Source organism: Typopeltis vanoorti, chromosome 20 (genome assembly GCF_054136105.1).
Source record: "Typopeltis vanoorti isolate ZY-2024b chromosome 20, IOZ_Tvanoo_1.0, whole genome shotgun sequence".
Classification (NCBI taxonomy): Eukaryota; Metazoa; Arthropoda; class Arachnida; order Uropygi; family Thelyphonidae; genus Typopeltis; species Typopeltis vanoorti.
In genome coordinates, this window is record NC_143568.1 from 16,442,548 (window position 1) to 16,467,061 (window position 24,514).

The 24,514-nt window shown below is 34.5% G+C and overlaps 1 protein-coding gene across 2 annotated transcripts in view; it reads right to left on the reverse strand.

The window, feature by feature from the left end:
• LOC150095253 (protein phosphatase 1G) overlaps nucleotides 1-24,514 on the reverse strand; it is a 167,263-nt gene that overhangs the window by 66,080 nt on the left and 76,669 nt on the right. For both annotated transcript variants that reach the window (XM_090410084.1, XM_090410083.1), the window contains exon 5: nucleotides 20,668-20,782. In XM_090410084.1, the coding sequence (XP_090266210.1) occupies nucleotides 20,668-20,782 (115 nt within the window). The remainder of the gene's footprint in view (nucleotides 1-20,667; nucleotides 20,783-24,514) is intronic.

Consider the following 24,514-nt stretch of genomic DNA (forward strand, 5'->3'; position numbering starts at 1 on the left):
TTTAAAGTTATATTGCATCAAAAAATCACTGCCCAGAATTAGCTTATGTGTGGGAGAGAAGTTCTGGATAAAACCAGAAACTCATGCACACACAGCCTGAATTCAGGCAAATAAACTTTTAGATGTACAGACTTGGTCGTGTGAGTTATGGAAGCTAAGACCCCAGAGATTAGCACAGACTCCTGAAGGTATGTGATCTCGTTCCTTACATAGGGCTCTAACATTCTAAAGTAATCCCCAGAAATGATGGAGGTTTGGGATCCAGTGTCCATCAAGACATTACAATGCCCCTTACCATCATTCCATACGAGCACTCTCTCATTCTTTGTCCTCTGCTCCAGATCCTATTCATATACATATGTGATCTGGTCTCCTCATTTTGATTCCTATTGGAGTGCCTCTTTCCGCTGAAACAATTGCGGGCAAGGTGCCCAATCTTATCGCAATTGTAACATCTGGGAGGCTCCCCTCTTATCACTTGGGTCATAGTTCTGTCTGGAACTTGATGGGAGTTCCACAGTTTCACAGGAGATTACCTCTGCCAGTTTCTGCATTACTAAATCCAGTCTGTCAAGAAGAGGCTTTTGTAATTTTTCCACCTCCTCTCTAATCATTCTTGTGGTTTCTTCAGTCTTGAAGCTGCACAGTTCTGGGTTCTTCAAGGACATCGTTCCAGGTTGTCACATTACCTTGTCTAATTTCTTTATAACCGGTTTCTGAAGAAGTTCCGCTTCCTGTTTAACCATTGATCTTATGTTACATGTCTCAGAAGAGGTTTCTGTTAGTTTCTTTAATGCTTCACAGCTAATACCCTCACTCCCCTTTTTATTCTTCGATCTTTCCCTCTTTTCTGGCTCATGTTGCCTGATTAGGCTGTGATCATTTTCAACCAAGTTGACGAGACCAGGAACAGTTGTGGGACAGATATCCCGAAGTATTTGCTCCCGTTCCTTGACCGCAGTGTAACACTGATCTAGGTTTGTTATTCTCTTGTTAAATGCTGTCTCCCTCAGTTCTTGCCTGATTCCTTGTCGGAACTGCTGGAAGACAGCCCAGTCCAAATGGGGTCTTTCCTCACTGGAGACACTCAAAGTACTGGTCACTGTCAACAATCCGTTCTGAAACTCCGAAACACTCTCCTTATCCTTCTGAGTACATCTTTAGAGCTTCCATAAGTTTGGCCCCAAACTTCTCAGTTTTGAGAACTGATAAGTTTGGGGCCAAACTTATGGAACCTCCTTAAATCTGGAGTATTCCAAGATCTCTTTCAAGATGGAAGAGTATAGGAAGGTTCTGGCCTTTCCCATCAGCTTGCTATGGAGTAGGACCAGTAATTGAAAATCGGACCAACCCCAAGCCTTTCTTAGCTCTTCTATATAATTAATAAATGAAATTACGTTGTCTGTTTCCTCCCCCAAGAAATGAGGAAACACTTGAGGGTTAATGCACCTGAAGAATTCATAGTCATTCATTCCTGAACTACTATTTGGGGTAGACATACTTACACTCTACGTTAACACAATAGTACAATACTTATTCTAAAATTCTAACACTCAACCTTTGCTATGTTCAAATTTCTGGTTAGAATCGGAAACCTACCTACATGTGAAAAAATTATTTAAAATTTATTTAATTTATTTTCTATGTTCTTACCCAAATCCTCCCATGACTTTTTTAGCTAGTTTTACACAGCTAAACTGAGATAGAATAATGTAAAGTATTATTTTAGGATATATAAGTGCTTGATTCTAACAAAATGGGTTAAGAATCCAAGAAATTCTTGGAATATTGTAGAGACTGTTTTTGAGTTTAGTAAAACTAGTAAACAATAAAATTTAGTCTCAAATACAATGTTTGTAGTCCATCAGAATATAATATACTGTAGTGCAAATGTTACAATTCTTACATATAGGTGTGCATCTTCAGTAAGAAAGAATGTGTAAGATGACTGATCTTCGAGTTTAGTAAGAACAACTCCATGCAAACAGATATGTGAAATTTTTTGACTTGATCTCAAGCAATTTATTTGTATCCTCTCCATGCTAAGATGATTGTCACTAATGAAACAATATTTTTATATTGGCTGTATGGTCTATACAAAAGATTAACAAGTAGTAAAGAGAAAGATCCAAGCTGAAGAAGCAACTGCAGTTTCTAACATGGCTTGAGATTGAGCATAAGTGAACATCAAGATTAAGCATTAAGTATAATTTCTGGGAAATTCCCATGCTACTCCTCATAAACATTATTAATATAATTAACGGCTATATTAGCCTGTTTTTGTTTAGGAGTGTCCCTTATATTTAATACATTGGCTAACATAACTCAAAAGGAGTGTATATATATATATATTAGGGCATTAATGGGCGAGTATAGAAGGCAATTATGGCAGAATAAATGTGGAAAAATTATATACATACCTTGATTTTGGTTTAAAAGATGCCTGCTAAATCCAAGCTCTTGTTGAAGGGGGGGGGGGAAGAGAGGGGAAAGAACATGGGGATGTACTTGAGACACGGGAAATAAGTTTGGGAACCCGGGTTACTATTAATAATATATATATATATTATTTTGTTGTGGGGAGAGGGGGAGGAAGAAAAAGGGGAAGGGGTATCCTTATGTGGAAACTGGGGCAAGGGTTTACGGGGTGTGGACCGTTTTGGTCATCGTCTGACCATCGGTGGAACTTTGTGGGAATGACTGTAGGGCTATGTCAAGGCTGCAAGATGTGTCTGCCAAATTTTGGGCATTTGTTGTCGCTAAATGGCCGGAGGCGTGATCATACAGATAGACTTTGATCATAAATACAGATGACCTATTCTGGAAATTAAGCAACACTACTCCATCCCAGGATGACATCCTCTCCTCACTAGATGCAACTTCATTATACACCAATGTGGATGTTCCCAAAACTTTAGACAGCGTACACACACTACTCTCTGAGGACCACACCCTACACACACGCACAAAATTAACACCAATTGACATCATTAGTTTGATTAAACTCACAATATCCGCCAACTTCTTTAAGTTCAACAAACTCCTTATATGTTCAAATTTTCGGTCTCCCAATGGGCCAAAACATCAGTGGACAACTAGCGGAGTTATTCCTGGCACACATTGAATCACTTCTGCTCCCCCCCCCCCCCCCCCGGCATCACCTTCTATGGCAGATACGTAGACGATATTCTATGCATTGGCAAACCCTCACACATCTCCACCTTACAAACATCCCTCAACGATTTTAGCAACAGACTACAATTCACCATGGAAACAGAACAGAACAAATCCATCAATTTCTTAAATCTTACATTAATCAGAAGCCATAACAGAATTGCCACGAAGATATTTCACAAACCCACACATGTCGAAAACTACCTCCATTTCAATTCATACCACCCATATTCCGTTAAATAATCTGTCATCCTTTCGCAATTTATCAATGCTTACAAATTCTCCACCAACAGCAATTTTCTTAACACTGAACTCAAGTATTTTGAAAACACAGGTTTTCAAAAATCGCTACTACCCCACGCATCTAATAAATTACACGAACTATATGGCAAAATCCCGTCATAACAATAATACAACAAAAGCAGACTTCCCGACACGTAATGGTCATCAAATTGCCATACATCCAAAATACATACAAGGCTTACAAATACATTTTCAAAAATACGGACCACAAGCTAGTATTCACCACAAACCATAAATTAGCAACTCTCCTAAAACCTACTAAATCTCTCACTCATAAAGAATTATTCGAACACCACAACGTAGTCTACAAATTTCCTTGTCAAAAAGACTGTGACGTCACCTACATGGGCTCTACAATTAGGTCGTTATGGACTAGACTACAAGAGCACTTCAGGGATTGCAATATTCCCATTCCAGAATATCTGAACACGAAAAAAACATCGCAACATCAAAAAGAAAAACAAACCACAAAATACAGGGAAGACTGAAATTGCAGCTCACACCCTTGAACTAAAACACATCCCCCAAATTGACAAAGCCATAATCATTGACAAACAAGAAAATGAAACGATGCTTAGAATATCCGAAACTATTGCCATAAAATGCGATGGTAATTCTATCAACGTCCACCGTCCCTACCTAATTTCCGAATGTTGGACGTTCCAAAACTTACAAATTAAGCCACGCCTCCGGCCATTTAGCGACAACAAATGCCCAAATTTGGCAGACACATCTTGCAGCCTTGACATAGCCCTACAGTCATTCCCACAAAGTTCCGACGATGGCCGAAACGGTCCACACCCCGTAAACCCTTGCCCCAGTTTCCACATAAGGATACCCTTCCCCTTCTTTCTCCCCCCCCCCCCCCCCCTCTCCCCACAACAAAATAATATATATATATATATATATATATATATATATATATTATTAATAGTAACCCCGGTTCCCAAACTTATTTCCCGTGTCTCAAGTACATCCCCATGTTCTTTCCCTCTCTTCCCTCCCCCCTTCAACAAGAGCTTGGATTTAGAAGGCATCTTTTAAACCAAAATCAAGGTATGTATATAATTTTTCCACATTTATTCTGCCATAATTGCCTTCTATACTCGCCCATAATGCCCTAATATATATATATATATATACCCCTTTTGAGTTATGTTAGCCAATGTATTAAATATAAGGGACACTCCTAAACAAAAACAGGCTAATATAGCCGTTAATTATATTAAGATTAAGCATCTTTATTTAATAAAACAATTGATGTATTTCATAGAGTATTGATATGGATTGTGAATAAGGCAAACATATGGCATGTAAAAAATTCGGAGCCTGTATAAATTTATCAGACTACATTTTGTGTGTATAAGCATGTGTATATTTAGCATACAGTATAGTATGTAGCTCAACAGTAATTATATATATATATATTCAAATGGGATAAAATAAGAAAGGATCAAACATTAATAAACAACTAGACTCTGAATGGAGTAGAGAGAGTTGGCATGGTGGAGTATAATCTTGCTGAGATAGCATGCTGTTTTTTCAATGTTTGCTGAATTACCAAAAGTTTGAATAATCTCTTTAATATGCAATAAAAGCAGTGACTTTTATTGCATATTGCAGTCAATGAGACAGTCTCATTGACTATGTGTGTACAAAGGATTTGAAATTGGAAGTGATCACCATTTAGTCTTGAACAGGATAAAATTGAATTTCATATTGAAAAGAAGAACATATAAGAAAGTTTTAAAGCAAATAAAAGTTGAGCAGCCCTAGATGTGAACTGTAGAATAAAATACACAAACATTATTCAAGAAAAAATGAAAGAGTTTGAGAACAGGAACCAAATCTTGGAGATTCAGTGGAAAGCCCTAAAGAAAACATTGACTGATCCAGTCAGAAAGGCAGGCGGTGAGGTTGCCTGGAAGGATAGAAAAATAAGAACTTCATGGTGGAAACAGGAAGTTAAAGAGGCACTAAAGGAAAAGAAGAAAGCATATCAAAAGTTCCTGACAAATAAGTCAGCTTGTGCTATTAGAGAATACAGAAACAAATCTAAGAAAGCTAAAAAGTAGATAAACAAAAGTCATGGGAAGACTTTGGAAAGAACATAGAAAATAAATATCAGGAAGATGCCAAGATATTATGTTCTTGACGAAGCTCAGAAATGGAGGAAAGAGTGCTGTAAAAAGATTTAGAGATGATAAAGGAGACATGAAAACTGGAGAAAAGATATCCTTCATGCATGGAGTAATAATTACTTCGAAATATTGCTAAATGAAACAATCAGTAACAGCACAGTGGTAAAAAATATTGACCAGGCATGCAATCGGGAATACATATTCATACTTGAACTAGAAAAAAGCCATCAACATCCTGAAATGTGGAAAGGCAGCTGGGGTAGGTGATATTCGACCAGAAACGTCCAAGTATGGAGTTATAAAATTCTTACAGTGGCTGCACAGCATAGTTCAGAATGCCTGGACAGAGGGACGAATTCCAGATATTGGAGTAGACCCCTCATAATACCCATATATAAAAAGGGAAATCAAACTGAATGTCAGAATACAGAGGTATTTCCCTACTGAGTGTTCCTGGTAAGATTTATGCAAGTATACTAAAGAAACAGTTGAGAAGGATTGTGGAAGAAAAGCTTGGTGAAGAACAAGCTGGATTCAGGCCAAATAGAGGCTGTCATTATCAGATATTCACTTTATGGCAGACAGTTGAGAAATCATGGGACTATAACAACTCTGTATTTAAATTTTGCAGATCTGGAAAAGGCATATGACAAGGTGCCAAGAGAGAAGCTATTCAATATGCTATGGTTATATGGCATCAATGGGACATTATATCAAAGCAATACTTAGTCTTTATTTGAGTTGTAAGTCAACAGTTAGAATTGAAGAAAGTACAGGAAGATGGTTTGATGTTAAATCTGATGTCAGACAGGGATGTATATTATTCCCTGTTATTCATTATCTATATGGATCACATGAAGGAAAGTGGTATTAAACTTGATATCAAAATTGGAGATGGTAATCTCAGCTCTTTGCTTTATGCAGATGATGTTATACTTCTAAATAAATCTGCTACAAGTCTGCAAGATTCCCTGACTAAAGTGAATAACTGTTGTAATAGATATGGTATGAAGGTCAGCAATAACAAGTCAAAGACAATGAAAATCAGCAGAAACATCAAAAATATCAACTGCGTTGTGAATGGAGAACCTATTTCAGCTATTTATGCATGATTTTTAATGAAGATGGTAAATGAAATATGGAAGTAAACAACAGAATCAACAAAACTGGTATGGTAGGAAGTCAACTGAATAAATTTATATGGAATAAGAGAGAAACAATGCAATACAGTTTTCAAACCGATTTTAAATTATGGTTCTGAGAGCTGGGTTAGAAATAAGACACTTGATCAAAGATTACAGACTGCAGTTATGAGTCTTGAGATAGATTAGGGCATGAACAGATGGCATCAATGGCAATATCATATTAAAAATGAGGATATTAGGAAAGAACCTGACACTGTTAGCTTCCAGGAATGTGTGCAGAGCTAATTTCAGGTGGTATGATAACTTAAATAGAATGGGAGAGGAAAGATTAGCAAAACAAGCTCTCTGCCAGGCTGGCAAGAAAAAGACCCAGAGAATGACCAAGATACAGGTGGATTGATACTGTAAAAAGTGCCTTAGAAGATAAAAATAGTAAGATCTATATTTTGTTAACATTAGGAAGGTCAGTACAGTGTGCTTACGACTACCAGTCACTCCTTTTATCATCAAATTCCTGACATGTATCTTCAAGGGGGTGTACTACAGGATATGATAGTATTACATGAAAATCTTACATCATTACTAACTTCCTACCTACAATTTTCCTCCAAATCAATCTGTTACCAGTCACGACTCCAACATTATATTTTATAAACTGATCATGATATCAGAAACGTCCAAATGAAGATCTGAAATTTTATTTTTGAAATCCAAAGTATTTTTTATATAAGTATCAGTTCTTCTAGTTGAAGAGGAGAGTAAATTTGATAAAAATTTTGAGATTTTGGAAGTGGGGCAACCTATACAATCTACGACTGGTCTTAACGGAATGCCTGGTTTATGAACTTTTGGAAGACCATACAATCTAGGTGGACAACCGAAGAAGGTTTTAAGTTTTTTCTTTTGATCTTTTAGATGTTGTTTCTTTATTTACAAATGTGCCTCTTTCTGAAAGCATTGAATTACTACAACAGGAATTTCCTTCAGACATTGTAAACATATTTGATTTTGTAATACATTCTGGTTATTTTTCCTTAAAAAATAAGTTGTATCAACAAATTGAAGGAACAGCAATGGGCAATCCTCTTTCTCCTGCTATCTTCAATTTCTTTATGAAACATTTTGAACAACGTATCTTTGACAACGTTTCTCCCAGACCTACTCATTGGTTCAGATATATCAATGACATTTTTGCTGTATGGAATGGCTCTTCGGATAAACTTCAACAATTTCTCACTAAGTTAAACGCACTTCATCCTAGGATCAAGTTTATACTAGAAGTAGAATCAAATAAGCAGTTAGCCTTTTAAGATCTTCTAATTCTTTGCCAATGAGATGGTAACCTACATTTCTCAGTTTATAGAAAGACTCATACAGGCCATTATATCCATGCGGAATCTCATCACCATCCCAGTCAAAAGGCAGGAACTATTAAATCACTGGTTCATCGGGCCCACTCCTTTTGTTCTTCAGACGATCTTTTACAGAAAGAATTACAATATATAACTTCTTCCTTTCTATCTAATGGTTATAAGAATTGCTTCATTAAAAGAACTTTGAGTAGTTTTAATATGTCTTCCTCTTCAAACACAGAAGAAATAACGTGCATTCCTATCCCTTATGTACAAGGCATCAGTAAATGTGTTGCAAAAGTTTTAAAACCACTGAATATTTTTGTTGCCTTTCGACCGTTTAGAAAAATCTCCACCTTTCTCACTTCTCCTAAGGACAAGCTTCCACATCTTAATCATCCAGGTGTCTACCAGATTCCGTGCTCTTGTGGATTATCTTATTTCGGATAAACGGGAAGATCTGCCACTATTTGGCTAGAAGAACACCAATCTTATATTGAATACTTTAAACCTGAAAAGTCTGGACTTGCAGAACTTGCATCTTCACTAGACATAGAGTTCATTGGAGAAAGACAAGAGTTCTTCACAAAAGTCAGTTACTGAAGGAACACCTTTATAAAGAAACATGTGAAACTTTACTTCACTCTCCTAACTTAAACAGATCCGACGGCTTACGTCTATTCCCCTTTATGGGAGATAGTACTTTACAAATCAGCTAATCTTTCCTAACTTTTTTTTAAGGAATTTTATTGACCTTTTTGGTTATCTTACACCAGCTACTTAGGTGGCGCTTTTTGGAACTGTCAGTTATTGTTTAATTTGAGATGTACTGAAGATGCCTGTGACACACAGGCAAAAATTATACTATTAAATAATCTTTGTAAGTGAGTTTTTTCCGTTATTAATTTTGTATCGATATGTCTACTCACAGTATACCTCTTTTAAAACTTACTAATGTTTGATCCTTTCTTGGCTTTGAAAAGGCAATAATGTTAGTCTTTTGCCTGAAATCCAAAAAACTGCTGTTAGTGTTTTATTATAAAGTTTTATCATCTCACTGTGAATATCACCTAGTCCTACAGTGCTCCTAACATGGGGACAGGAAAGAAATAGTGTTGTTGCAATTTTTCCACTTGGTTATACTATAAAATAAAGATACCAAGAAATTATATTCTTGGTTTAATCCTTTATCCAAGTGTAAGCAAATAAGTTTGCACCTGAACTATTTTCAGGACTGGAACAACTTCTATATAGAAGCTAATGACTTCACATCACTCGCCTTAGTATCTCATAATGCAAAGCGCATCTCCTTGCCGATATATATAATGCTATGCATTATGGGAAGGGTCACTACCCAGACACATTTCGACCTTTATTGAGGTCTCATCATTGGGACCTCCTCAACAAATGATGATCTCAATAAAGGTTGAAACTGGTCTCCTATGGGTATACTCATTCCATAGCATTGCCTGTGGAATGGGTATATCCATTACATTTCTTTTTTTGCTGATGATCAGGCGATTCTCACACAGGACAGAGAGAATGTACAATAGCAGATGAAATTGTTGGATAAGTATAAACGTTGGGGCCTGAAAGTTAATTTGTTAAAAACCAACTACCTAGTAAATCGGAGGTGATAGTGCAACAGATCTCAAGTTAGAAATGGGACACTATAAAATTTGTGGATCCCTTCAAATATCTTGGCTCCATGATACACAAGTCCAATCAGTGTGAAGTGGACAGTGTTTTGAACAGGATAGGTATGAGTGACTATTAGAACCATGAATGGTACTTTATGGAGTCATAACATCACAAAGGAAAACTAGATGCTGTATTATGTGATTATAGGGAGCATAATTACCTATAGACGTGAGTTGGGCACTCACTAACATCCAGAGGAGACAAGTAGAGGTTGTGAAATTGGATTACTTCAGACAAAGTATGAGAGCTACCTGTATGAATCATCTGAGAAATGCATATAATCAAACAGACATGAAAGTTGAGTAGCCTGTTGTGGAGTATATTGAAGAACGATGGCCTTTGAGAATTATGAAATGGTCATCCCCTGGAAGGAGAAAAAGAGGAAGACCAAGGGCTACATGGAAAGAGAGCAATGGAGAACAGAGGTTTACTGGATGAGGGCTGGAGGAATCATACAAAGTGGATGAGAACAGGCAGCTGCTGACAAGTGCTGGAGAAACCTGAAAAGGAGAAGCAGCAATGAATCCTGTGGCTGATGGATTGTCTAATTAAATGACCAATACCAAGAAAGAACCAAATTTTTTACGTGAGAAGTTGAAGAGAGCATATGGAAGCAGTGACTTCCTTGATGTTTTCCATTATATCGTCACAGGAAAACTGTGTTCTCCTTCATGGATGCCAAGGTGGACATTTAACTGACAGGAACACTTTTTCACAATGTGCAAAAATTAATTCTGAGTCCATTACCCAATACTTATCAGTGAGGCATATAATGGATTGCATTGTTGGAGCAGCAGCAAATGCAGTTCCAAAACATGTGGATTTCCATTGGATCCAAAACAATGATGGAATACCAAGCAGAAAACGAAGACCAAGACAGAGTATATATATATATTTCACACATACCTTGCAATGTCCAAAGCATGTTACATTAGACTTGAATGGAATTTTAGATCTCATCTTCTTTACTTATGTGACCGATGCAAAAGTGGTATGATACAAAATCTAGGAAATTAAGAGTCGATATAACAAACAATGGCCATCAATCCTGGAAGAGAATGGATGTGTAGTTACTGAATCAAAGTTAACTGCAGACACCTCTGGCTGGGAGTTCTGCTATAATATTCAAAAATGGATTCATATCTTCTTGAATTTTTGATATGCAAACAAATGGGGAGAGAGAGATACAGCACCTCATGTTTACTATAGGTACTGCATTTTGATTGTGATAGAATGATGTAATCATTCATTCACTAAAGAGGAATTGAAAGAAACACTTTTCCTATAAATTAAAGATACCAAGAAATTATATTCTTGGTCCACAGCATTGCCTGTCACCAACAATGTTGGTGACATACCATTATCATATTCAACAATTCAATAAAGATCACCAAAAATATTACAAGCATTATATGCTGTTAAGTATAACAGCATATACTTAACATTTCTAAACACATACATTATTCTTAAATCAAGGGCATGACAAGTGAAGACAGCATGTGATTACAATAACTACAACTAATTATAAGAATTTATAATGTGCAAAAACTACTGTAAAAAGATTCATAAACTTAAGTGATTAGTTATACATACCTGAGTGAAGTTCTTTGCAAGAAATTTTTCATTACTTTCTGACACTGAACAAGTTAGAATGTAAGAAATTCAGAGGAATCTCACCACTGCATAGACCAGGTAAGATTTATATAAGCATACTTAAGAGGCTAAGAAAAACTGTTTAAGAGAAACTTGGAAACACATGATGTAATTTATCAAAACAATGGCAGTCAAAACCAAATTTTAGTTGTCATTATCAAATTAAATAATATGGTTTCATTTTTAACAATGCACCTGTGTAAGGCATAATAGGGTGCTAAAAGAAAAGTTGTTCAAAATTCTTCACTTAATAGTGTAAATGGCATATTATGTAAACATTTTAAATAGCTCTTCTCGTTACCTAAGCATAAGCCTTTCACAGAGATAATCATTAAAAACACAGCCATGCTATCTATATTCCCATAATTTCTCAACTATTTGTCTTAAAAAAAAAAAATAAATAAATAAATCTGGTCTTGACAACTCCTCTGTTTGGATAAAATTCAACATTTTCTTTACATATTTCTCTTCAAACAATTTTTCTTAGCCTCTTCATAAGTATGTTTACATAAATCATACCTAAACCAATCAAGTAAGGAATTCCTCTTCAATTCTCACTTTTTTTTTTTTTATTTTTTAGAAACAGCTATACTCCATCACTGCACAAGTCAAATAACATCCCACTATATCAAGAACAGTAATCTTCCTGATATTTTACGAGGAAAAAAAATTTGAGAAATCCCTAACAGCTTATACATCAAAAAGTCTTCTGGGCTTAACCCTACTCAACTGTACAAATTAATACCCATCCATTCTTCTTCTTTGGTGCATCAATCAGAAGATTGGTTAGTTATAGCAGCACATCATAACATCCTGTCTTGTGACCTCCTTTTTATCTCTTCATAACTCTTAGCACCAGTTAGCATCATTATGTTATTTATATGAAATTCTTGGTCTGCCTCATGGTGTCTTTCTTTCTACAGTCCCCTCCATCATTTCTGTAATCAGTCCACCATGCCTCAGATGGTGTCCAATTAGGCTTTTTCTTCTTTTATTGATGTGGTTCATTAGTGATCACTCTTCATGAACTATACCTAGAACTTCATCACTTTTTCTTTCTATCCAACTAATTTTCATTGTCTTTCTCCAGCACCAAAGTTCAAATGCCTCCAATGATGTCTTGTTTTGTTAGCGTACAGGCCTTAGTTGCTTACAAGCAAGCAACTAAGCAAATACATTGTAACCACAGGAGAAAACTTTCCAAAACTATCTCTCACACAAAATATTTAATAATGTGATACTTCCACCCAAACACTTGTATATAGAAAATATGACTTCTGCATTTATCTTTTTGGGTCTGGCTCCCACTGATGAGACCTCAATAAAGAAACCCGTACGGGTAGCAAGCAACACTTCCTATAATTTTTTTTTTTCCATTATTATTATACTAAAGCAACTGATATGAAGTTAACAGCCTCTGTATACAAGAGCTAGTTGATGTTTAACATGTATGTTTTTGATATAGGATTAAAAGAATATAAATTCTTGTTAAATATAATATATATTGTGAATACTTTCACTGAATGCAAATGAATTACTAATAACTCACAGCTGTGGTATTATGTGCATGTCCAATAAGTTGCTGTAAGGCAAAAAGCATTATACTGGAGCACTAAGCAAGCAAATCATGCTGAATGATTTGTTGTAATTGTTATGTTTTTTATTTATTTATATTTCACTTTATTTAAAAGGATTTTCTTTTATTCAGAGGTGTTATGATTGGTGTACATTTTTGTAAACATTTTTACTCACTATGAATATTCTTTCCGAAGGCTGAAATGAAAATGACATCATACAGTGACACTGTGTCCTCTTCTCTGATACAATACTGCATAGATGCAATCAAAAAAAAATAGCAGTTTCTTGTATCACTAAATACAACATTTAGAATATATACTATATTTAGAGCAAGTCAGTAGTTAACACAATTAGGCAAGTGAAATCATAATGACCTGTAGGATCAACAGAACATCCCATCCCACAGATACTACACTGCATAGATGCAACAAAACAGTTTTATTGTAGCATAAAATACTATAACAGATGTATAACACAAATTTTCAAAAGCAAATAAAAATTGATAATAATGACGTCAAAATTACATTTGAGATTTAACATACCATCAAGACAGTTCACAAATACTAATTTTGCAAATAAAATTCTATCGAAAAATTTGAAACTGGCACACCATTTATGTTGAAAACTGAAAAAATACATCCATTTACTGTAGAAGAGACATAATATAGATCAAGAATTTCTGCCTGATGCACAACACGTGAGACAGCATGGCATTAACATGTTAGAGATTTTCGGACATGCAAAATATTCGTAACTTCAATTTTTAAATAACCTTTACCATCTGATTTCTGCTGTACCATTCCCTCCTAAGATTTTTCAATACCCTCCCAATACATTTGGCAACTTTCTTCTATATTCTCCTTGGAGTCTTCCTATGAAAAAGTTTAGCCATTTTACCCATAACATAGGTCTACTAAGTATTTCTATGCTTAGTAGACCTCTATGGCACTAAGTATGCTTTATGGCACATGCTGACTTACTTGCTAGCTTTTAATATGCATTCTTGTTTTTGTGAATTACCTCTTATCAATTTCCACTTTCTCTATTTTTACAGACAAATTTGACAAACACCTCCCTACTGGAGTCCTTTCTTCAAATTTTGCCATTGGGTCTCTGAAGTTCAGTTCTTGTTCCCAAATTTTACTTTTTCTCCAGAAAGAGTCAAAACAAGATAAGTGGTATTTGTATACTGAATGAAAGGATGTTAAAAATCTAATTTTCTTTCACAGCCAAATTTCCTAGAAACTTTTCAAAACTGACCAGAGAGCTTATGAGAATACAACCTTCAGGATTGGTTTGCATTTTGATTAAGGTTTCACTGGCCTGGCAGCCATTTCATAATGGGTGTAAATTTACACCCATTATGTTGGAATATGGTGTGAGTAATGACATATTGCAAACAGAAATCCAGCATATACTTGTTATTACTCTTTTCTCAAGCATTTCTAAATATCTGGGATTCAATTGCTACTTTGCTGTTTAAGGCCATTCCCCCCCCCCCCTTCAGCCTTTGAAATTCAAGAGCCTAAATAGCTCTTGAATTTCATGCACTGATCAAGAGTTCAGCTGTCCAACATGAGATTTTTTTTCTGATATGCTTCTACTTGGACTCTGATGAGAGCCAAGAATTTGAAATACTTGTAAGGCCATGAAACCTTAAAGGCACTAATAAAAAGAGAGCACACAAGCTCCTGAACAGATTTCATGACATTCAAATAGTGCAAGGCAATTAGCTGAAGGCTGTTTTCTCATAAGCTCTCTGACCAATTCTAAAACTTACAAAGTTTTAAAATATCCCACTATTAAAGCCGATTTTCTTTTTTTTTTTTTTATTTTCCTTTCATCCAACATCTTTACATAGATGAAATTATAGACTTCTAAACTCTCTTCCTCCAACAAAGATCTGTATATAGTTAAGATTTGCAAGTTTTTAGACTGATTCTTTTAAACTCTCATACATATTTTTCTTTTCAGTGCGTTTTCCTTTTTTCTCACACTCTAAATTCAATGGTGATCAGTTTCTATTTGGTGTCCTGCACTGACCTGAAGACTGCATAATCAAAAATAATTACTTTATATATGTTCTCTCCACATAAATTTACACCCATTATGTTGAAATATGGTGTGAGTAATGACATATCACAAACAGAAATCCAGCATATACTTATCATTACTCTTATCTCAAGCATTTCTAAATATCTAAGATTCAATTCCTACTTTGCTGTTTAAGTCCATCTCCCCCCACACACACCTCAAGCCTTTATGTCAGGTGTGTTCCCTAATGTCTTAAATTCATTTACTTATTCCCTACTAGAAACTGATCTGGCACCCAAGCACGTTTCATGATTCAATTTTCTATTCTAACTTAGACATTTAATTTTATGATTAAGTGTATATTTTTATATGTATATAGGATTACAGTGTCACTTCACACCATTGTATTCTTTTAAAGATATTTAATGCATTTTATTGTCTTGTGCATCCTTCTTTTTTGTGTGTCAGGTGGCATATGTATGTATTCTTCTTAGCCAAACACTAAATAAATATCAGAGCTACTCTTTTTTTTCAGTGCTTGAATAGAACATTTGTACTTATTTAGATGGATCAAACCATGTTTTGATCTTATCCAATGATGGTGAATCTCCAATTTTTGAAGGTTCCATTAAAATGGCAACAATAATGGGGGAAAGGGGGGGTGGGCAGAAGCTTCAGTCATTACTCTGTATTCTTTAACCCGGCATTAGTAAGGTGGGGTGTCACAGACCCCAAAGATCCTTAATAACCCTACCTTACTAATGCCGGGTTAATGATTATGTACAGATGACCTCCAAGTTACCTTGTTTGGACACTTTAGCGATATTCCTTTCGGTGAATGCACATGTATTATATATATATATATATATATATATATATACACACTAACTATCAATAATTGTACTGACACTTTAGCAATTTACAATTGATACCAGAAGGCAATATCGCCACTCCCTAATATCGGGATATCCACCTTTGGCTTTGATCACCTCCTCCACCCTTTGAGGGAGGCTTTCCAATAATGTTCAGTTCAGCGACAGATCAAGGATGTGCTGCTCTGGACCTCAATTGCTGCTCCAACAGGTGTTCAAATGGGATCATGACTCTGTGAAGACCAGGGCAGTTGTTTAGCACTCATCTTGTCATACCATTCCATAACAACTGCAGCTTTGTGGCATGGGTCACTGCCATCTTCATAGTAACACGGGTCCGTTCCATAAAAACTCCACAATGTAGACAGCACCTGATCATCCAGGATATCAAAGTATTGCTGTTCAAAGTAAGTTGTTCGTAGTTCCATGAAGGAACTATCAACAACGACCAGTGATCCCAATCCAAACCAGCTGAATACACCCCACACCATTACTCCTCCAAAACCGAACTTTACTGTGGATACAACACTGTGGTAACAAGCATTCACCAGGCTGCCTCCACACTTACACCCTGCCATCAGACTGGAAACAAGTGAACCTTAATTCATTGCTCCCAAGTACTGTTTTCCACTGGTCAGTTGTCCAGTGGAAAACACTCTTTGCACCAGGCCAGACAAGCTGCCTTGTTTGTTATTGTGATGTTCAGCTTGTGTTCTGCTGCTCTTCAGTGGCAACCCAGTAAATGAAGTTCTTTTCATACAGTATTAGTGCTCACCATGGTATTACTGGTGCTCTGGAACTCATCATGGACAGTCTGTGCCAATTGTAGCCAGCTTTTGCATGCCACCTGTAACACCCTCCTGCCCCTGTCAGTCATTTTTGGCAGCCACCATGGGTGTTTTCCTGCACTATTGATGCCACAACATCTTCATTTGTTGATCACATTTCAAACTATTGATTTTGGATGCACGAGTTGGGCGACAATGGCACGTATGGACATGCCACCAATGTGACAGCCCACAATGACCCCTCTCTCGAAGTCACTGAGTTCACATCATGTTGCTATACCACATGTATTCAAGTGCTATGATGAAATACTGCTTCCTACTATCTGTACACTGGTTTTTTTGTCATTAACAAACCTGGAATGTTCCATAACTTCACAGGGGTGTCCAGATAATTCTTGCTAGATAGCATAGTTCTCGTGCCAAACTGATTTGTGAGAGTCAATCATCCATTCAGTTTTTAAGTATGTAGGGAAAAAACAAGAACTTTTATCTAAGAGAAAATATTTTATTCTGTTATCAAGAAAGCATTCAAATTTTATGTACACTTCACTTATGCAATATTACATGCTTGGATAGTAATCAAAAGATAATTTAATAAATTATTTCAGTATAACATAACAGACAAAGACACATATTCTGTATTAGCATTGCTCTATATTCCAGCATTGTACAAATTTGTCAGTACCAAAGGATTATGGAAAAGATGGATCCCAACATGCCTAATTATCATAAGAAATAAAGCTGTGGTTTGATATATTTTTGAAACTATATTTTTCATTAATAATCTCCCATTTAAGATGTCACATAGATTTGATCATTCAAATTTGTAAATGACTATTCTCAGCAACTTCTAGATGAAAGAATCCCATCTTCAGATCACAAATGTCACTGATATCTTTGTAAATTTCAAAAACTTTTTACTATCCCTCCTCCCAAAGACAATTTACTATGCTATAATAATATGGACTCTCCCAGAGAAGCTCAACAACATGATTAAAATATTGATCAATATTTTATCAAAATATATTGATAAAATATGTTTTCTCAGTTAAGTGAGTATGTTCCTATAGAATACCTAATGATATTTTCATTAATCATTAGGTATTTCCAAATTCCTGACATTTGCCCTCAAGGGGTGTATAGGATATTATTATAGTGCCACATGAAAAATTTACATCATCACTAACTTCCTAGCTACAATTTTCCTCCAAATCAATCTGTTACCTGTAAAGACTCCAACATTATCAGATCATATATTTCTGTTTTCTAAGGCACTTTTACTGTATCAATCCACCTATATCTTGGTCTTCCTCTTGATCTTTTTCCTGCCAACCTGGCATTTGTTTTGCTATTCTTTCCTCTCTAATTCTGTTTAAGGGACCATAAAACCTGAGATTGGCTTGGCTAACACATTCCTGGATGCAAACAATGTAAAGTTCCTTCTTAATATCCTTGTTTTTGATGTGATATTGCCAATGATGCCATCTATTCACAACTCAGGACTCATATCTGCAGTCTCTAGTCTTTGGTCAGGTGTTTTACTTCTGTCTCAGATTGATAAGTTAAAATTGGCATGAGCACTGTCTTGTATGCAGCTAATTTTAAACCTCCATACTTGAGCATTTCTGGGTCGAATGTCATCTACTCCAGCTGCCTTTCCACATTTCAGACTTTTGATGGCTTTTTCTACTTCAAGTATGAATATGTATTCCTGTTTGCATGTCTGTTGAGTGTTTTTTTTATCACTATGTTGTCACTGATTGTTTCATTTAGCAATTTTCAAAGTAATAATTACACATATGTATTTCATTCAAAATAGTATGTCTGTGTGTGTGTGTGTGTGTGTGTGTGTGTATATATATATATATATATATATATATATATATAACATCTTTAAAATTAAATTTGCTTATGTCCCATGTAAACAATCAAAAACAAGTCATACATTTATTGTAATGTAATGTCTTTTTAGCTTTACACTTAGAAAAAAAAATTGCATGAAATTGGAATTAAATTATTAGGAAGTATGGAATTAGTTGAAAGGATACAGTATACACTAAATATTAATGATTTATATATAAAGTTAATCATATTAAGTTGAGAACTGTAAAATAAAACATGCTTTCACTTTTATGCTTTGTTTTGCTAAGCAAAATGTTTATTTCCCAATTCTCAATATAATAATAGTCTTCTGTATATCATATAGAATATTATGTGGAAGAAGCAATATAAATTTTCTCCCAATTTTTTTTTTAATTTAAGCATAAAATTATATTAAACATATGTACTTATTAACAAAATATAACGTATATAAACAAAAGTACTTATTTTAAATGCAAAACATACTGGATGACTAATGGAAATAACATTACGAATTCTACAATAATACTCAGATAAGAATTGCAACCATAGTGCGAAAGAAAGTTGCATTAAACTTAATATCAAAATCAGAAATGCTAAACCTCGGTTCTTTTTTTTTAAATGCACCAGGACTAACTAAAATGAACATTGTAACAAAGGTGACAAGAAAATCGACTATTATTATAATATCAATTATATTCTCAACTTAGTGAACAAATAAAATATTTCAGCTATTTAAATCAAATTTTTAATGAACTTAATATGAAAGCAGATAACATGTAGATAACATGGTGTTGAGCCAGCTAAATAAATGTATAGAACAAGAGAGAGATTAGCCAAAACACCCAACTAGCAGTATGTGTTAAAACTGATTTTAAGTTATGGATCTGAAAGTTTGAACTGGAAATACAACAAATAATCAAAGATCAGAAACCAGAGACAAGAGTTCTGAGGAGAAGAGTGAACAAATATCAGCAATGGCAGAATAATTTTTAAAATGAGGACTGGAAAGGTAAATGGTATTTGAGAATTTTAAGAAAACTAGTGGTACAATAAATTAAATGAAATGGAGAGGAAAGTTGTTTTTATTTTATTTTATTTTTTTTATTATTTTTTTTTAAATCAGGCATTGGGACAGGTGTCATGCCTGGGGGGGGGGGGGGGTCCAGAGAAAAACCAAGTTCTAGGTGAACCAACACATTATTACTAGTGAGTTAGAATCTGACAATATTAATTTGGAAGAAAATTGCTGATGAGAAACTAGTAATGGCATGAACTTATTGTGTAATTTATTTATTACATTGTTATATTCACAGAGCATGACTAAATGAAATCAAGTAATTAACAAAAAAAAAAAAAACATATAAGTTGACTTTTTTTTTTTTTTTTTTACAAGTATCAATGTGTTCTAGGCAGCAACATGCAAATATAAGGTAACAAATTTTACGAAGCAGAGGAACCATGAAAATTCTTTTTTGTTAACATCTGAATGTGTGTTCCTCAAAGACTAAGTGATTAGAAAAAATTCTGTTGTTTTCCTTAAAAAAAAGTTAGATCACCCAAAACTTGAATAATAATATTGGAAAAACGTACTCATCATTTGCTATTCAAAAGTTACTCCTGAGACATGTTGTGAATTCAAATCAAACAGTATAATATTATCATTCATTCCAGAACTGTAACCCTACCACTACATCACTATCATAGCTGCAGCATCACACTTTCATAATATAGTAATCTACTGATTATCTGGGGCCTGGCAGCATTTAACTGTAATCCAGCTAAACAAGGCTGGATACATGTAGTAGCTGGCTAAATGGACACCAGATAAAGAAATATCTTGTGCCCATTTAACAAGAAAGAAATAATGACATTTTAAAATACATCTGTGAATGAAGGTAGAGGAACATCCCTCTCTCTCACTCCAATTGCTCTAATATATTTTTTAAAAATATAATCTTACTGGAAGATTTTTAAGATCAAGGGATAAGCTTAGTTTTTTTTTTCACTTTAAATTTCATCAAATCTCATTAAAAACCATTTTAGAGTGAAATAAGTATCTATACCTCCTCTTTGTCTGATAGTACGATATTGTTCTTATCCTCTTCATTTATGCCATCTGTTTTATTTTGTTCCCATTCTTCTTCATCTTCGCTGTTGTCATCATCATCATCACTATCACTAAATATATAACTTATTTATACACACAAAACAGTATGATAAAAGTTCAAAATTATTTTCAGAAAACTAAAGTAAAACATTGTCTTCCACACACACACATATCTGATTCCATAAGTAATGCCATTTTTCACATTGTCAAACGGTTGTATTTATGTACAACTAGGCAAATGGAATACTGTAGATGCTATTCAAATTTTAATGATTTTACAATGCTTTAAGTTCAAAATGTATATAGAAACATCAGGACATATTGACATTTTATAAATTCGAAAAAAGGGAAACATTTCAACAATAATTATGTTGTTGAAGCTTCAAATGAGAAAACTACCAATGATAAATGTTCTGACTTGGTTATTCAACTTAGTTTGTAAACACAATCATAATTTAAAATGATGAATATTTTTATAAATTGTTTATGTTAGTATATTATTAGTTTTGGTTTCATAATACGTACTGTTGGCACCTGCGGTGTGCCTGTTATTGATGTGATTTTGTCAAAATGAAATGTGAAGCATAAAAAACATTTATGTACTTACTGGATTTGGATAGTTGTGTTACCTTCAGAAATTTTACTGTGGTTTAAAATTATTAAATGCTGTGTTTTGTAAAGACATTCTTGTAATGCTAACGGAAACAGCACATCAGCCATTATACCTAACTTCATGGTTGCCACTTTCATGGAGTGCACTTGCTTGCCAAGGAATTTGATGGGTGATTGACAGTTGACAAGAGCGTTCAGTATCGTAACAAAAACAACAAGAGAGCGTTCGGTATCGAAGTAATGGAGGAAAAACAAGAGAAAGCTAATGGAAGTTTAAGAATGCAGACGGAGGAATTGTGTTCTTAGGAAGTTTATTTAGTTGTATGTGACAGTGGGAGGAATATTAATAGAAGATTCCGAAAAAAGGAATCGTAGAACTGTGAGCCTTTAAAGTGGAGAAGTTAAGACTGTAAATAAGTATTGGTAAATAAAAGAAAATAATGCAATTGACGTTCTATAGGAATGTTTGAGGAAACACTGATTGGAAAATTTCATCAGTTTTAAGGACGCGGATCTATCTGTTATTTCTACTGGAAAAGGAAATGGAATTTAGCAACTTAGATAAAGCAGTAGTAGAAACCTTTTTTGTTGCCTGGTATAAAAATTAACAAATTTGAACTGCGTGAGGTAAGAGTACTTATACTTCAGTGAATTCAGAATATCTATACTTCAGAATCAGGAGTGTAAAATTGTGTATACAAGGAATTTTATACAAAAACACCTTATATACTGATTTTACTGGTAAATGAAATTCCACTAAAAATACTTGTGAATAGTAAAATTTTTTGTTTAGTAAATTGGAAATATTATTTTGTGAATTACTGGGTATTGTAACCGCCAAAAGTTATTGTAAAAGAACAAAGGAAAATAAATTGTGCCCCAGACAACAATAATTCCAGACGGATTATCATATTAAGTTATGACCAGGGGCAACTACCATCACGAAGGTCAACATTGCAAGGGGGTTTTCTGCCTTAATGTAACAACCGAAAATGGTGGCTGGTGCAGAACATCGTAATACCCAGGGGACTACAACGTAAGCAAACCCAAGGTCATCGGAACCAGATAAATAGAGGATTGCTGCATCGATACGAGGGTGTTCTAGAGTTGGTTCTGGAGTTGAGTTCTTGTGGTCAAGCAGTAGGCGACAAGGTCAGCAAGGGTCGAGGAGCTACTGAGGCACGATGTATACTATGGTAACAAAATTTTGCTAAGCATCATGGAAGATGATTCGTAATCGCCATTGGAGACCTGCATTCCAGACGGTAGATGCCAGAAGAGAGACACAACTAAGTTAAGTTGTCTTAGAAGAAATTAGATACATGCCGCCAAATTCCTGAAGTTCAGAGGAGATCTCACAAATCCCAGAGAAGGTACCCGAGTGCAGTGCTAAAGTCGGATGGTAATAGAAGGAAGTGATTTCAGGGATCATTCAGAAAAGACCAGACATCCGTACAAAGTAAGATCTTTCCACTGTTTTAGCTAGAGACAAGATTGTGACAGTGTTTTATTTAAGGGAATTGCTTTATATGATACTTGAGGACTTTAGGCCACATGCTGATGTTTGAACTGTTTTGTTATATGTGAGAGAAAGCCTAGTTTAAATCTAAGGTGAAACATCGTGTGTTTAATATTGTGGCTATTACCTAAACCTGCAAATATTTATGTGAGAATGATCTGAGTATAACTAAGTGTTACCAACGGTAAAAATATAGACACGTGGTCTTACTAGAATTGTTTACGTCGAGGGACTAAATGTAAACATAGTTATGAGTTGTTAGTTTAAGCATAGAAGCTAATTTACTCGGAATTTAGTATTGACCTTTTGTACATTTCTTTGATGATAAATAAATTGTTTTCATGTTTAAATAACTCGCCTGATTTCAATTTCCAATGCACTACTCATTAATTCGAATCTGTATGTCCTAAAGTAGATTGCCACGACTATAGATAAGAAAGTATTCGTTGCTAGATTTAGTGATAGATAAGAAAGGAAAGTTCCGTTTGTTTTACTGTGTTTTTCTTCAGAGGAAAATTCATCTCGTATAAATGAATTTTGGTGGTGCAGCTAGAAATCAAATAAATTTTCCAAAATTCAGTTTAGAAAAATACCAGTAGATCAGACAAAGAGATTGGTTCCAGCCCGAGGCACTTTCTTTGTTCTGAAGATTTTTGCATGTGATCTCTAATACTTGCGGACCTAAGATAAGAGTTAAAATGAGATAATGTAGAATTTTACAAAGGTGCAGCAGACGACAAGATTTAAGGATTTGATAAGAACTGAATTTGATAAAGATTTAATATAATAAATTTAAAATATCATAAATTTTACAATGGCGCAGCAGGTAGGATTTTAAAAGGAGATTTAATAAGATTTAATGAGATTTAAATAAAACAATTGTAATAAGACTTAATAATAAACAAATTTTACAAGTTTTTACAATGCCGCAGCTGACAGGATTTAATAAATAAGAACCATATTTAGTAACAATATCATAGATTCAAATGATAAAACATAGATATTAACAGGAGGAATAATGTGTGCTACATAAGGGTGATGACAAAGGATTCTATGAAAAAGAAGAAGAGAATCTTATATCTTCAAAAAAAGGTCTTAACAAAGAAACTAACTATGAACATTTTGTTATTGTGTAAACAAGATGTTTAGTCTAGCAGATGCGATTAAGTATGTGTTAAACAAACCAGTAATAGAATGAGTCAGAGAATGGGTGATCTCTAAAGTGTAAGTTTATTTTAAAAGGGCTTAGATCCAGTTAATTTTGTAGTTAGATGTGTAATTTTATTTGAAGTGTATATATATCGTTTTTTGTTTTATTAAATGTGTATATTTTGTATTTGGTCTTGCGTCAGTGATTTTTTGGATTCTGAAAAAAAAAAAAAAAAAAAACAGTTAAAAGTCATTGCACCAATCGGAATTGAATCCTTGTGCATATATAAAACTCAGAAATAGAAATAACTGTTATAGAGAAAATCTCATAACAAATGAGGATTGATAATAATTAATTAATAAATAATCTCTCTTTATAACAAGTTGAAGAAAATGAAGAGTTGTTTAGCTCAAGGATGACCAAGTTTATTTCACTCATGCTGATATTCAAAATCTTGCCTGAAAAGTTAAATTTAAACTAATTCACCAAGTGGGAAAAATGTCAAAACTTTGATAAATATTT